Raw genomic sequence first — 15,949 nt, 5'->3', positions numbered from 1 at the left:
AGGTCCTCCGCGCCTTTTAGGGGCCAGGCGACAATGGATCAATATAATATTGATTTGATCTTGAAAGAAAATTACTATCAAGCTTTCTTAAATTGTTTCCAAAAGATAGAAACAATTAATTAACTCAAAGAAATGAAAACTTTACATTAAAGACTATATAGAGAAAATACTGTATTAATGTAATGTACCCATTAACAACTAAAAGTATATAAACCATAGACATCGAATTCACATTACAATTTATCTCTTAAAAGCTCATCTTCTGTCAGCTGTCAGTTTGTAAAAATTTACGGTGCATCCTATATACATGTAATCTATAGTAGTGATGGTCATCTCCATCTAGCGGGCGATGTGTGCACTAGATAGTTCAATGTTATCACGCTAGAGTGAGAAACCTTGAGAAACCTTGAGAAATGAAGCTTTCTGTGAGTTAGTGTTTTGCGAGTTCCTGCTGACTCCAGATCATAGTTGAACATTCACAAGTAGAATCTTTGAGAACATAGATGAGTATCTAATTTGCGAGGGTGGCCCCAAGATTTCGACTGCCTAGGGGCCTCCACAGGGTTTAATCTGGCACTGCTGGCAGGTAACTAAAATGTGTTACAATAATACACCTGCTTACATTACATAAACTAGCAGATGTACCCGGTTTCACCCAGGTAGACTTTAGATATTTACTGTATCCATTTCAATCTCACCACTCCAGTAACATATTAATCCTTCACCCCTATAATAATAGTGTCACTGCTATAGTAAGACATTACCAACCCTTACTTGTGTACTACCCTCCCTCACCTGTGTACTAACACATTCCACGCTCTCACCTTTGTAGTAACACATTACCCCTGCACACCCCAGTAGTAACACATTCCCCTCCCTCACCTGTGTAGTAACACATTTCCCTCCCTTATCTGTTTAGTAACACATCCCCCTCCCTCATCTGTGTAGTAACACATCCCCCATCCCTCATCTGTGTAGTAACACATCCCCCTCCCTCATCTGTGTAGTAACACTTTCTCCTCCCTAACTTTGTAGTTACATGTTTGACATTCCCCTCCCTCATCTGTGTAGTAACACATTTCCCTCCCTCATCTGTGTAGTAACACATCCCCCTCCCTCATCTGTGTAGTAACACATCCCCCTCCCTCATATGTGTAGTAACACTTTCCCCTCCCTAACTTTGTAGTTACAAGTTTGACATTCCCCTCCCTCATTTGTGTAATAACACATTTCCCTCCCTCACCTGTGTAGTAACACATTTTCATCCCTCATCTGTGTAGTAACACATTAACCTCTCACTGCTGCTGCATATTTTCCTCTCTCAACTCTGTAGTAACAATTCCTTTCCCTCACTATTCAAATAGGGAGATACAAATAGGTGGCAGTGAAGTACATGTCTATATTGTGTAGTTACAAATGGATACTTCTGTGTAACAGTTGTCCCCATGCTTCTGTCTAATGTAGTAAAAGAAGGTGATGTTTTTCAAAACTTTACATCAGCCAACAGCCGCTACCAGAGTCAAAATAGCAAATAGTTTAGTAGACTCATACCTACAGATAGCAGTACTCAAGGGATGGCTACGTCCCCTGCACCATCATATTTACTTCCCTGCACACTAAAGCTAAACATGACTGCAGTGTTCCATATATAATTGGTGCATGTGGTGATAGGACAGTCACAAATTTAACAGAAATAGTCCTTCTCTGCTAGGGGAGGGTTGGCAACTTTTTGGATGGAAGTTAACACATGCAGGTGACCTAGCCTCTCCTACTAGCATTGCAAAAATAGTTGTGACAGAAACTGTGGAGGTGTGATAGCCAGTGAAGCAAAAAAAAAAAATGTAGTCAAAGAATTATTATCAAATACAACACCTACCAGCACTGTCTGAGTACTATCCAATGCACATACTATTCTCTGGGCCTGATTCAGAGATGTAGGCAAATCTAATGGTTTGCATACATCTCCAATGGCAGGGGGCCCTGTTCTGTGCATGTGCAGAATGGGTCCTGCAAGATTACTTGCATTGCCCTCTAAGCCGCAGCCTGATTGACACACTGGGGGTCATGCAGAGTCGGTTGCAAGCGCTGATGTTGCCCCACTGGGCATGAGCACGATGGAGCCGGCTCCGTCGTGTGCATGCGAGACCCGGCTAGTGACGGACGTTACATCGCTAGGGGTCTTGCAGCAGACGAGGTGTGCTGTTGATGGTGAGTGACAGCTCGCCCCATGTAGGAGGCAGGCAGGGGGTGTGCCTGCCCAAACGGAGGCGTTCCCGCCCCACTGACATCAGCAATGATCAGAGCAGGAAGCTCCCTTGACCATCGCGACCATCACCCATGTCGGTCGCTAGAGCGGTGGGTGTTAACCCACAGTTTAGTGATCGACAAGGAGGCGGTCGTTCAGAATGCAAGCGGTCGCCCTGATTCAGAGCGACCGCTTGCAACTAACGACCGCCTCTGAATGAGGTCCACTGTCCTTTATCTTAGCTCTCTAGCCTAGCTTCACATCCTCTATCTGCTTATGATCTGCGGTATTATTCAAATTCTGCACACATTAGATCCCCACTTTTAATCCTCTCAATAACAAACTTGTTAATCAGTATACATATTTACCATCACTGTTCTTTCACTTGCATTTCTACAAATATCTTGCACTCATATTTCATTTACATTTCCAAATTTAATTCCTTTTGTTTATTTATAAACACCATGAGAAGGTTTTCTTCAACTCCCTCCTTCCATCAGTCTCTACCTTATCCTCTGTTCTGCCCCCTGCTTCCACCTTTATCCTTTCCCCCTTATCTCTTCCACTTCCTCCTCCCCTTCTCCCCCCTCCTCTGTCTGCCTACTCTTCCCTCATCTCCCATTACTTCACTTTCTTCCTGTTCTACCCCACCCCTCTGTCTTACTACCCCACCACCAAACCCTCCTCCTACACTCCTCTCCCTGTCACTTCACCCCACTGTCATCCACATTTCCCTCCCTGCCCACCTCCTACAGGTTCCCTTTCTAGCTCAGGTACCCACACCATCACTAAACTCTACTCATATCGGTCCCCCAAATTAATCTTACCTCCACGTTACAGCAACCCGGATAATTTTATTCACATCTCCCCCACAAACGATATCTCTAGCGACTCATTTCAGTCTGGCTTCCGTTCTCTCCACTTCAATGAAACTGCCCTCACGAAAGTCAGCAATGACCTTCTTACTGCCAAATCCAAGGGCCACTACTCTCTGCTCATTCTCCTTGACTTCTCTGCTACATTTGACACTGTAGACCACCCTCTCCTCCTACAAATCCTTCACTCTCTTGGTTTACGTGGCACTGCCCTCTCCTGGTTTTCCTCCTACCTCCCTAATCGTTTCTTCTCTGTGTCCTCTCATGACTCCTCTTCCCACCCACTTCCACTTGCAGTAGGAGTTCCCCAATGTTCTGTTCTTGGACCTCTCCTTTTCTCCCTATATTCATCCCCTTTAGGTGAACTCAAACTCTTTTGACCTCCGATATCAGCTTTATGCTGATGATACTCAAATTTATCTTTCTACCCCTGAGCTCTCCCCCTCACTCCTTACCCGTATCTACAACTGTCTCTCTGCTGTCTCTTCATGGATGTCCCAGTGCTTTCTTAAACTTAACATGTCTAAGACTGAGCTGATCATCTTCCCACCCTCTTCCACTACCTCTCTTCCCACAATTTCATTATCTATTGATGGCACAAATATCTCCTCTAGCTCCAAAGTGTGCTGTCTTGGAGTTATCCTAGACTCCTCCCTCTCATTTAAACCACACATTCAGCACCTCTCGCAGTCCTGCTGTTTCCACCTAAAAAAATATCCAGGATTAGACCCATCCTCACCCAGGATGCAACTAAAACCCTCATCCACTCACTGGTCATCTCCAGATTGGACTACTGTAATCTTCTCCTAGCTAGCCTCCCAGTCTCTCACCTCTCTCCACTACAATTAGTTTTCAATGCTGCTGATCGGCTCATCTTCCTCTCCAGATGTTCATCTGCTTCCCCTCTCCTTCAAGCCCTAAACTGGCTCCCCTTCCCCTTCAGATGCCAATTCAGGGATCTTACACTCACCTACAAAGCCCTCACCAAATCCTCTCCCACATACATTTCTGACCTTCTCTCCCTTTACACTCCCGCCCGTCCACTTCGCTCTACAAATGCATGCTGCCTCTCTTGCCAACTGATTGCTTCCTCCCATTCCTGCATCCAAGATTTTGCCTGTGCTGCTCCCTACCTTTGGAATGCTCTCCCTCTCCCTGTCAGACTCTCCACCTCTCTACAAATCTTCAAACGGGCTCTCAAGACCCACTACTTCATCAGTCCTCCAGCTCTCATCCTAACCCACTTCATGTTCTTTCCTCCCTATCTTCCCCTTCTGTGTTACGCCTGTCTGTCTGCCCCTCCCCTTTAGAATGTAAGCTCTCATGAGCAGGGGCCTTTTCCATCATGTGCTTCTCTACATTTTCTTCTACTCTTTACTCCCCATAAGGGCACCTAACACATGACTGCCAACTCCCTGCTGCTTATTGTGAGTGCTTTAGTCGCTATTGCAGCAATGTATATAAATCATGTCCTTGTCCTGCACTGTAATGCACGGTAAGGTACTTGTTTCTTGTTCACTTATTAGTTCTATGCGCTGCAGAACACTTGTGGCACCATATAAATAGAGGATAATAATAATAATAATAATAATAATAATAATACTACACTGCTTGAACATTCCTACATCATTAAAAGTAGCTTTATGTGATACCACAATATGTGAGATTTAAATTAACTTTTCTATAAAATCCACAAATAAATAGCATCAGATTAACTTTAAAGAGCATAAAAGCAGGAGCCCTGCATCTGTAGGATCTCTAGGAAGTACACAGAGTATGCCTGGGTAAGAGTGCTGGGGATGTAGTCGGCATCCTGGCGGTCGAGATGCTGGCGGTCAGAATCCCGGCTCCAGAATCCCGATTGCTGACATCCCGGAGGTAAGTATTAAGGTTCAGGGTGAGGTTTAGGTTCAGGGTTGGGGCTAAGGTCAGTCACTAGTGGGAAGGTTAGGGTTAGGCTGTGGGGGGGTTAGGGTTAGGCTGCAGGGGGGAGAGTTAGGGTTAGGCTGTGGGAAAGGAGGGGTTAAGGGTCAGGGTTCTTTCCTGCATGCTATGGGATTCTGGGCCTGATTCAGAGCCGGACGCTCTGAATCAGGGCCCTCCTCCATGAAAATGGAGCGGCCTCCTGGCCGCTCGTATAGCTGTGGGTGACCACCCACAGCATATGCGAGCGGCCAAAAAGATGGTCGCGATGGTCTTGACCATCGCGACCATCGAACTTGCGACGGGGACCCTGGTCTCCATGCCACAAGCCCTGGAGTGATTTTGGCTCTATCAGAGCCAAAATCACTCCCATTGACATCACTAGTGATGTCAGTGGGGCCGGCTTCAGACGGTAGACTGTAGGCGTTCCCATGGGAACGCCTCCGTCTGGCAGGCACGCCCCCGGCACGCCCACCAAAGGGGGCGTGCTGTCAATCAACATCGACAGCACGCCCCCTGTGGTGCGAGACCCGGAGCGATGGAAAGCCCGTCGCTCCCCGGGTCTCGCACATGCGCACGACGGAGCTCCCTCCGTTGTGCGCATGCGCAGTGGGGAACATCGACCCGCTTGCGAGAGTACTGCTGCTCACGAGCAGGTCTGAATGACCCCCTCTGACTGTAGGGGTACTGCTGTCGGTATTCTGACAGCTGGCATCCCGACCACTGGGATCCCGTACACAATTCGAGTACTGGTCCCATGACAATAGCTAGCCAGCCTGTGCTGTTTCATGTGACCATGGTGTCCGCTTTAACTGCCTTGGGTTAGATACTATAAATAAGAAAATGACCACTTTTAAATATAATAACCCAGAGACGCAACTAGAAATTTTAGAGGCTTGCGCAAGAAGGAAATCTGACGTCTTCCAAGCACTGAATTTTAAACAAATTAACCTAAACAGCAGTTTATTAATAGAAGATATGTAAAGATATACTTAGCTAAGGTTAGAATTCTTGGGGAACCCCATTGCCTACAGTTCAGACACCCAGTGCGAAAAGGGCACCATCCGTGTTGTCTGAGTGAGGCTTGAAAGGAGTGCATAGAAGTCAACATCTTCAATGATCCCTTGGGGAGCCCCTTTTGTCTAAGTAAGTTAGACATGGGATGCAATTGGGCAGCCGGCTGACGTAAGCCCGACAGCCAGCTTCCTGACTGCTATATCCCGGCGAGGGTTAAATGACAGGTGTCTAAATCTAGACGCCTGTCATTTTTCCGACGCCAGGAGACCGGCGCCCGGCATCCCGATCGAAGGGATACCGGGCACGGCGAGTGGACAGCCTTTAAGGTTTAGGGCTCCCGGGGGGACTTAGGGTTAGGCACCCCCCCGGGGGACTTAGGGTTAGGCAGCGGGGAAGGGGGGGGGTTAGGTTTAGGCACTTAGAGGGGGTTTTAGGGTTAGGAACAGGGGGAGAGGTTAGGGCTAGGTATCCCTAAGGAGGATTAGGGTTAAGTTAGGTTAGTAAGTACTTACCTAGGGATGATCGGGATTTCCAGGGCTGTCGGGCTGCCGCTGCCGGGATCTCTCCAGCTGTCTGTCTCACGCTGCCGGAATTCGAACTCACGGCCATGCGGCCAGCGGTATTTCATACCGCTTCCGTTAGACACACAGATCAAAGATATACTGTGCTAGCTCCAGTCACAAAGGATGATGTGTATTATTCTTAAGGCCCCCATACACAGCACGATGTACGTGCTGATCCGACTGATCGGCACGATATACGTGCTGATCCGACTGATCGGCACGATAAAGGTGCTATATCGTGCCGTGTATGGGCACAATATTGTACCTGATATCGTGGTGCGCACTCCTGTGGGGTCGTATATCGCATCCCCAGATCTTCCTGCAAAACCATCTGATCTGGGATGCGATGTATGATCCCATTCAGATGAAGGAGGGGGAAGCCGGCATATTGTGCGGTCTGACGGTTCGGCAGTCGCCCTACACCTACACGGGCACCTTAACTTAAGTCTTATACCCTGGGGGCAATTCCCAATTATGACTACAAGCAATAAAACAGCAGCACTGTCTCAATTATGGAGACTATTACATATTAACTTGCTTGGTGATCTACATAGATGCCAAGGGCATCATTTGGTATTATGCAGTGGCGGAACTAGAGAGTGGTGGGCCCAGGTGCAAGAATATGCTTTGGGCCCCACTATGCAGTGCCCCAGTAGTGGTCCCCCTTGTAGTGCCCTCTATACAGTGCCCCCTGTAGTGCCCCATATACAATGCCCCCAGTAGTGGTCCCCCTATGCAGTGCCCGTAGTAGTGGTCCTCCCTATGCAGTGCTCCCAGTAGTTCCCCTTCTACAGTGCCCCCAGATGTGGTCCCCCCTATGCAGTGCCCCCCTAAAAGTTCCCCCTATGCATTGCCCCCAGTAGTAGTCCCCCCTATGCAGTGCCCCCAGTAGTGGTCCCCCTATGCAGTACCCCCAGTAGTGCCCCTTATACAGTGCCCCCAGTAGCACCCCATATACAGTGCCCCCCGTAGTGGTCCCCCCATATACAGTGCCCCCAGTAGTTTCCCCTATACAGTGCCCCCAGAAGTGGTCCCCCCTATGCAGTGCCCCCAGTAGTAGTCCCCCTATGCATTGACCCCAGTAGTAGCCCCCCTATGCAGTGCCCCCAGCAGTGATCCCCCTATGCAGTGTCCCCAGTAGTTGTCCCCCCTATGCAGTGCTCCCAGTAGTTGTCCCCCCTATGCAGTGCTCCCAGTAGTAGTCCCCCTTATGCATTGCCCCCAGTAGTAGCCCCCCCTATGCAGTGCCCACAGCAGTGGTCCCGCTATGCGGTGTCCCCAGTAGTGGTCCCGACTATGCAGTGCTCCCAGTAGTTCCCCTTATACAGTGCCCCCAGAAGTGGTCCCCCCTATGCAGTGCCTGCAGTAGTGGTCCCCCTATACATGCCCCTTATACAGTGCCCCCAGTAGTGGTCCCCCCTGTAGTGCCCTCTATACAGTGCCCCCTGTAGTGCCCCATATACAATGCCCCCAGTAGTGGTCCCCCTATGCAGTGCCCGCAGTAGTGGTCCTCCCTATGCAGTGCTCCCAGTAGTTCCCCTTCTACAGTGCCCCCAGAAGTGGTCCCCCCTGTGCAGTGCCCCCCTAGGAGTTCTCCCTATGCATTGCCCCCAGTAGTAGTCCCCCCTATGCAGTGCCCCCAGTAGTGGTCCCCCTATGCAGTACCCCCAGTAGTACCCCATATACAGTGCCCCCAGTAGTGGTCCCCCCATATACAGTGCCCCCAGTAGTTTCCCCTATACAGTGCCCCCAGAAGTGGTCCCCCTATGCAGTGCCCCCAGTAGTAGTCCCCCTATGCATTGCCCCCAGTAGTAGCCCCCCCTATGCAGTGCCCCCAGCAGTGGTCCCCCTATGCATTGCCCCCAGTAGTAGCCCCCCCTATGCAGTGCCCTCAGCAGTGGTCCCCCTATGCAGTGTCCCCAGTAGTTGTCCCCCCTATGCAGTACTCCTAGTAGTTGTCCCCCCTATGCAGTGCTCCCAGTAGTAGTCCCCCCTATGCATTGCCCCAGTAGTAGCCCCCTCTATGCAGTGCCCGCAGTAGTGGTCCCCCTATACATGCCCCTTATACAGTGCCCCCAGTAGTCCCCCTATGCAGTGTCCCCAGTACTGCCCCTTATACAGTGCCCCCAGTAGTAGTCCCCCCTATGCAGTGCCCCTTATACAGTTCCCCAGTAGTAGTCCCCCTATGCAGTGCCCCTTGTACAGTGCCCCCTTAGTAGTCCGCTCTATGCAGTGCCCCCAATAGTGGTGCCCCCTATGCAGTGCTCCCAGTAGTGCCACATATACAGTGCCCCCCGTAGTGCCCCATATACTGTGCCCCCAGTAGTGGTTCCCATATGCAGTGCCCCCAGTAGTGCCCCTTATACAGTGCCCCCAGTAGTAGTCCCCCCATGCAGTGCCTCCAGTAGTGGTCCCCACTATGCAGTGCTCCCAGGAATGCCCCTTAAACAGAGCCCCCATTAGTGCCCCATATACAGTGCACTCAGTAGTGGTCCGCCCTATGCAGTCCCCCCAGTAGTGCCCTTATACAGTGTCCCCCCTACATATATAAGACAAACACACACAAAACCCCCCCAAAAAAAACAACACACTTACCTGAATCCCCACTCCCGCTCCGTCAGCTCCTCTGTCCTCCTGCTCTGCACAATGGGAGAGACGTCATGACGTCTCTACCATCACCCACTGTGGCAGCCAGAAGGCAGAGTTCATGAGTGAGCTCCAGCCCAGCTCCCTCTGTGGATGCAGTATCCAGGTCTCTTAAAGCGCCTTGCCAAGGGGGTTGTAAATGAAGTCCAAAGATCATCCAGTGTAATGAGAATGCAAAGGTATCCCTCTCAACGCGTTTCGCTAGTGTATTAGCTACCAGCTTCCCCAGGAGTATAGGAGAATGTATTGGTGAGTTACTAATGGGGTTTAAATACCTGTTCGTAAGAGACCTGGAAGTTTCCACTTTATTAAACCTATGAACGGCACATAAGATGCTGAAAGGGACTTTTGGAACACATGCCACAGAGTGGTAATATCTTGCGCTGCTTATTATTTTCCTTTGGACACTAAGGAGGGAGTCCTAATCCCAGTATTCATCATTTGGAAATTACCAACAGTTGCATAATTTGCATTTCAACTTGTGACTTTGTTCTGATAATTTAATGTGAGAACTAATAGCTGCATAATCTGCATTTTCTGGTGATCTTGTATTGACATTTTAACGTGAATTCACTGCAGCACTATGTGCAATATTTTTAGTCTATTACATATGTGTTTGAATTAAATATATTTTGCTTTTTAATTGTTAACTGTCCATCTCAGTATATTATTTTTATCATATTTATCATTATGAGCACTTAGCGCTGGTTCATATACTACTACAGTATATGCCAATGAGAATCTGTCTGACTCATTGGCTGCTATAACAAACACAAAGCTGCCGCTGGTGGTGGTGTGTTTGTTACTGTGTAGTGCGGACTGCTCTCACTGTGGTCCGCACTACACTTAAATACTGTGGGGCCCGGGGTACACTGGCGGCGGGTGCAGCGGTGCTGTTGGATGCAGGTGGCTATGGGCCCCTGCACCACAGTGGGCCCCGGTGTAAGGCACCGGACGGATGCACCACCGCTAGTTCCGCCACTGGTATTATGAGACCTTCCTTTCTATGCATTCAGCATGCTTTAAAGCTAAATAACAACTTGTCTGCGCATGTCACCACGTGACCAGTGGCCTGCATTCTACATACAAAATACAATATCTGTGAAAGCCTTAAACTTGAATAATATGAAAATATACATGTTTAAACAAATGGTTAATATGGGACTAAAGTCACATAATCATACAATAAATCTACTGGTCACACCAGGTCTGAGACAACCTATAAGAAGGTCTCATCTTTTCCATCTTCTAGAATATGGATAGCCTAACAAATCATTCAAATGGAATGTAAAGCTGGTCCTGTGTTATTCTTTTATTTATTAATCCTTCTTAAATTGTGCATAGTGATTATGTCTGCCACACTTTGCAATGAGTACAGTACATCCGGTATTTGTTAATATCTAAAACCCTCAAATTGAACAACAAAAATAGCAATATAATAATAACCCAGAGCCGGCCCTGACTAATTAGGCAAGATTTTAGCTGGTGCCCCCTCACCGTGAAATAGATGCCACCTCAAAGCAAAGTCGCACCAATATCTTATGCTGCGTACACACGGTACGATGGCAACGATCAGATAACGATCAGACAATCGTTGTCTGATCGTCCTGCATGTGTTGGATGTTCATCCAACACATGCAGTAACCCATTAACGACAATAACGACCCGCAAACTAAGTTCGCCGGTCCCTATAGTAAGCAGGCTAACCTGGTCGATATCGACCAGGTCTGCCTGCTTGCACATACAACGGTAGTTGGTCGATAACGACCATACGTGGCCTCGCATCGACCATTGTATGGTGGTCTGCAGGCGCCAGAAACTGTCAGATTTTAACGATAATGGTAGGATTGTTATCATTAAAATCTGACAGCTTATCGTACCGTGTGTATTACTCTGAGTGAGAGGGAAAGATTTAAGCTGGAGCTCTTGATAGGTGGATCAGTTCATGGCATGCTAAACGTGACTATTTGAAGTGATTTGAGGATAGCTGTATGTAGACACATCTGTAAATGTTTTAGATATGTATTTTATTAAGAATATGTTACACTCTATCAGCTGTAACGTTAATTCAATAAGGATATGGTTTTTCTATTAGTTGTGTTTTAGTTTCTGCTTACTAATTGTAAATAGTAAGTTGTTTTATTACCTCATTGGCAAGAGTTTTATATTAGTGTTGTTTTTTTCCAGTTTCATATATTACCCTTCTTAATGTGTCTGTTTTATCTGTTTAATTGCTTACATTTGTTGTGCTTGCAGATGTGTAATTATTAATCAACTTTCTATTCTTATATCCCATACACTATTGGGGTAGAACATTCATTTTGTCTGAACACATACATCTCTTCTACTGTGGAAGTGTACAATATTGATTGATTTTTCTTTATATTTATATATTGGATTAATTTACAAAAAAATGTGTTGTGTTTAAGCAATAATCTGTTTTATGTGTCCATTTAGGGATGATGTTGTTCTGTACAGCAGGTCCAGTCAACCTGGAAAAGGTTATTCCCTTTTCTGTTGTTTTATATTCCTGTCTTATACCATGCCCATATGTATACCAAACTCTCTTTATATATTTTTTTAATTGTCTACATTTAAACTATCTGTTAAGCACAAAATGTGAATCTACAGTATATATATATATATATATATATATATATAATATATATACAGTTATTTTTTTTCTAATGACTCTATATAGTCTTAGCTTTCATCAGTCTTCATTTGTTTTCCTTTCAAACAAGCATACCTTTATTATAGTGTAAAACTTCCAGAAATGAAGATATCAAGATGCTGGGCTGCAAGCTTAGATGTTGTGATCAAAATATGAACTAATTCCACATGATTTCTCTATGAGACAGATAATTAGATAGCTGACAGACAGATAGGAGATAGATGGATGGATAGATGAATAGATATGAGATAGATAGATAGATAGATAGATAGATAGATAGATAGATAGATTTGTTGTCTGGTTGCTCTCCGGTTTGCCTGACAGTGAGCTCAACTCTAAACAGATCCTATAGGTGCCCATTTTCTATGTGCTACATTATAAGCCTTCTTCTGATTTTTCTTTTATTACTATCCTAGACTAGTGGATTTTAACCTGGTGTATTCGCTGTGGCGTTCAGGGGTACTTGGAAAGTATTCTGAAAGGGCGGGGGGATATCCAGGTGATATTATGAGCTGTCGTGACAGCTCTTATCTGCTGCAGGTTTCCAGCCAGAGCTGAGCGGGTTAACAGGCAAAGACAGCCACAGTGAGGTTTGGTCCAGTCTGATTGCTCCCAGCTGGGAAGCCTCTGTGAACATACAGCACTCAGTTGCTCATAGAGGAAATTATCAGAGGCTGGTTTCGTTTGCTCACACGGGATTGGCTCTGATTTCTGTTATAGGGCAGCCAACCCATTCCTGCCTTGCTGACTTCTTGTGGAAGTCGTGTCATCCGTTCCCTGTATCTGCTGTTTGGTATTCTTTGTTCCTGTCCTAGCTCTGCCTTGCTTTACCTGTACCTGTTGCAAATATACCTGGAACACTCATTGTGCTGCAAATCTACTCTGCAAGCCATTGGTGTTGTGTACTTTTGCTATTCCATCCTGCAATATATGTACATATCTCTTGCTGCTATTATAACTCTGCAAAACAGACGTTGGTTAATATATTGCTATTCCATTCTGCAATATATGTTATTTGTGATTGACACTAATTTATATAGTTGTGTTTATATGCAATCATATTCTGTTATCATTCGCACTGCATGCTGCTCTGTGATAATTATCCTGTGATATCATTACTTAGAATGCAGGTAGCGTGAATATCAGCAATACTATCTTGCTTGTGTCCACAGCTGCAAGCTGCTCCGTGTTAATATTACTTTTGTACCTGAATTGAACCCTGAAGTAGAGGGGTGCTCCACCTAAGGATAATCTTGTTCTTTTCTAGGTATATATTAGTTATAATCCATGAGATTATCATAAATCAATTAACAGTGACGTAAAACTAGGGGAACAACAGGATTTTCTAGTAAAATAATACTGAATCAAATAAATTGTTATATTTACAATAATTAAATTCTACCAATGCAGAGGGCATTTATTTCTCTAACTGCAAATCTTACCTGGATAAGATATTGAGAACAAAGATTCAAGAGCTCAAGCAACTGGAGGTGACTCCCAGCAGCCAAAACATCTTGGATTGCTCCTGGCTCCAAGAGAATCTATTAAAACAAGAAATAATTAAATAGCCAGACTTTGTGTCAGCAAATACACTATTGGTCAATAACGACACATTGCCAAGTGCAAACTGAACTAGTGATAAAAATAAAACTCAATGTTGCAAGTGATCAGTAAATATCTTTTGTACATTACCTTATCCCAGTGGTAGCTGCCATTTTATGAACTGAGTCAATATTTAGCGTTCCCGCTAGGCTGTTTTAGTGGGGTTTTACTAAAAATAAAATGTGAACAAATACGGGGGGAAGCCCTGTGATAATAACGCACCTGGAGGTGGCGTTATCCAGGGTCTCCCCCGGTTACCGGACTCCTGCTCTGCTCTAACAGGTAGAGAGGAGCCCAGAGCCGGCCCCAGTGATCAGCTGTGTGGTCTAAACAAAAAACACTCCGTCACTGGATAAGCCAAGTTACTGCACTCTCTATATTATAATTCACCATCAATCCACCCTTTTTGTATCACTTTTAAAATTACATATATTTGCATCATACGACGTCATGATGGTGGCAATGGTGGGCGATGCAGTGGCATGGCGGCACGATCAAGTCATCATGGCCCCGCCCCCGCAGATTATGAGGAGATCTCCGGCATTGTAAAACAGGGGGCGGGGCTATGATGATGCGATTCAGCCCAAATCGCATCATCAGCCCCCTCTGCACTGCCCACTTTTGCCAGGTAAGTGGGGCGGTGGAGGTGGGCGTGATTGTGGCCAGTCCAGGATGCTTGCCCTCTCTTGCAGGCAACTGGGAGCGCCACCCAATTTTAGCCTTCCATCCTTTGCAGGAGAGTCAGCAAGTATGACCTGAACTGAGACTACAGTACCTGAGCAATATCTACATATAAATCCAGCCATGAAAAGGCCATAAAGGTCCTGTTCTGCACCATTATGGATGTATGGATGGCTCACTGCTCAATGTTCCAATCATTATAATGTTATATAATAATTTGCATATTGTAAACATTTAAATATGGGTTAAAAAAGTGATAAGTACAAATTATTTTACAGATACTATACAGAGGATTTGCAAATTAGAAAGTATTGATGTTGGGAGGTAGGAGTTTTGCATAAATCAGGTATGTTTTGCATCTACCGTACTGTATTGCTATTGCCATTAAATCCAGTGGTCAAAGCCTACAATAATCAGAGACTTTGAACAAAAAACCCCACTGTTAACTAAATATAACTTTTTCAGCATACACAATAGTACATTTTCAGATGCAAGCATAGCTATTAGCCACTAGATGGCCCCAAACATTAAATAATAAAATATCAATACTGTTTCTGAAAATAATGGAAAACGATGCTGGTTACAGTTTGCTTTCTTCATAGGTCTCCATAGTGCATACAAAAGATATTAAATAGCTCACCGTATCAAACACAGCAGTGTTCATAAAAATGTCAAATATTAGTCATAAACACTGCTGTGATTGTACAAAAGATTGAACTTATATCTGATCTACACTAGATTTGGACAAATGGCAGAAATGTGTTTTTTATTCTTGTACACTAATTTAACATTTCTCTTTTTTTAGCAAACAAAATGCTGCAGCGCAGAGTACTGTATGTTACAATAATGCTGCTGGAAGGAGTCTGCAGGTTTCCCAATATTCCAGTCAAAAGGAAAATTAATTGTAAATTCAACCAGAATGAGAACATCTTTCATTTGGGGTATTATCAGGGAACTTTGATACGTTGTGGACAAAATATGTCAGAATTATGAAATAATTGTGCTATCAACAAAAGGACTACCGATTTATTTACTGGGGGAATATTAGACATGTGCGGTATTTACTAATGTGTGTAAACCGTGTGTGTGTGTGTGTGGTACATGTAGCAATACAGGTGCTGACACAATACAACAAATTTAATTATTGTTTCATGCTACCTACCCATAACATAATAAATTATAAATGTGGTATTATTAGGTACGTCCTCTGACATGTAGAATTAATCTGATTGAACTAAAGTACAATCAAATACCATTTTGTTGCAATTGTAACAGTGTGAAAAATAATTACATTGTAATCCATTGGCAGGCTAGAAACCACTTTATCAGTGCTTAAAGTGGTCCTAGAGAAGTGGTAGAACTCCCCCTTCGGTGCTTATTCAAAAAAGGGACAGCCTGCGCCCAAAAAAAGAGACGCAGTCTCAAAAGAAAGGGGCATGGTCACACAATAGTGTTCCCAATTCGAATTATGCCATACAGTAGCACAGTATTATTCACATTACACTGCACATAGTGCCCCTGATTCATATTACACCACATACCTGTATTAATGCCCCTTATTCATGTTATGACACACAGCTGTGTTCCTTTTACACAATGCCCACAGTAGTAGTGACCCTAATACACATATTGTCTACAGTAGTAGTGCCCCTTATACAATGCCCACAGCAGTAGTGTCCCTTACATATAAAGCCCACAGCAGCAGTGCCCCTTATGCAATGCC

General features: G+C 45.2%; 1 protein-coding gene across 2 annotated transcripts in view; it reads right to left on the bottom strand.

Annotated features, from left to right (window-relative positions):
* The window catches only part of KLHL32 (kelch like family member 32), a 228,100-nt gene that overhangs the window by 125,889 nt on the left and 86,262 nt on the right, over window positions 1-15,949 (bottom strand). For both annotated transcript variants that reach the window (XM_088472157.1, XM_088472167.1), the window contains exon 5: window positions 13,386-13,484. In XM_088472157.1, the coding sequence (XP_088328283.1) occupies window positions 13,386-13,484 (99 nt within the window). The remainder of the gene's footprint in view (window positions 1-13,385; window positions 13,485-15,949) is intronic.

This window comes from Taudactylus pleione, unplaced genomic scaffold (assembly GCF_031769625.1).
Source record: "Taudactylus pleione unplaced genomic scaffold, aTauple2 ptg000015l, whole genome shotgun sequence".
Classification (NCBI taxonomy): Eukaryota; Metazoa; Chordata; class Amphibia; order Anura; family Myobatrachidae; genus Taudactylus; species Taudactylus pleione.
The sequence above is the reverse complement of the archived record's forward strand: the minus strand, read 5'-3'. Positions and strand labels throughout refer to the sequence as shown.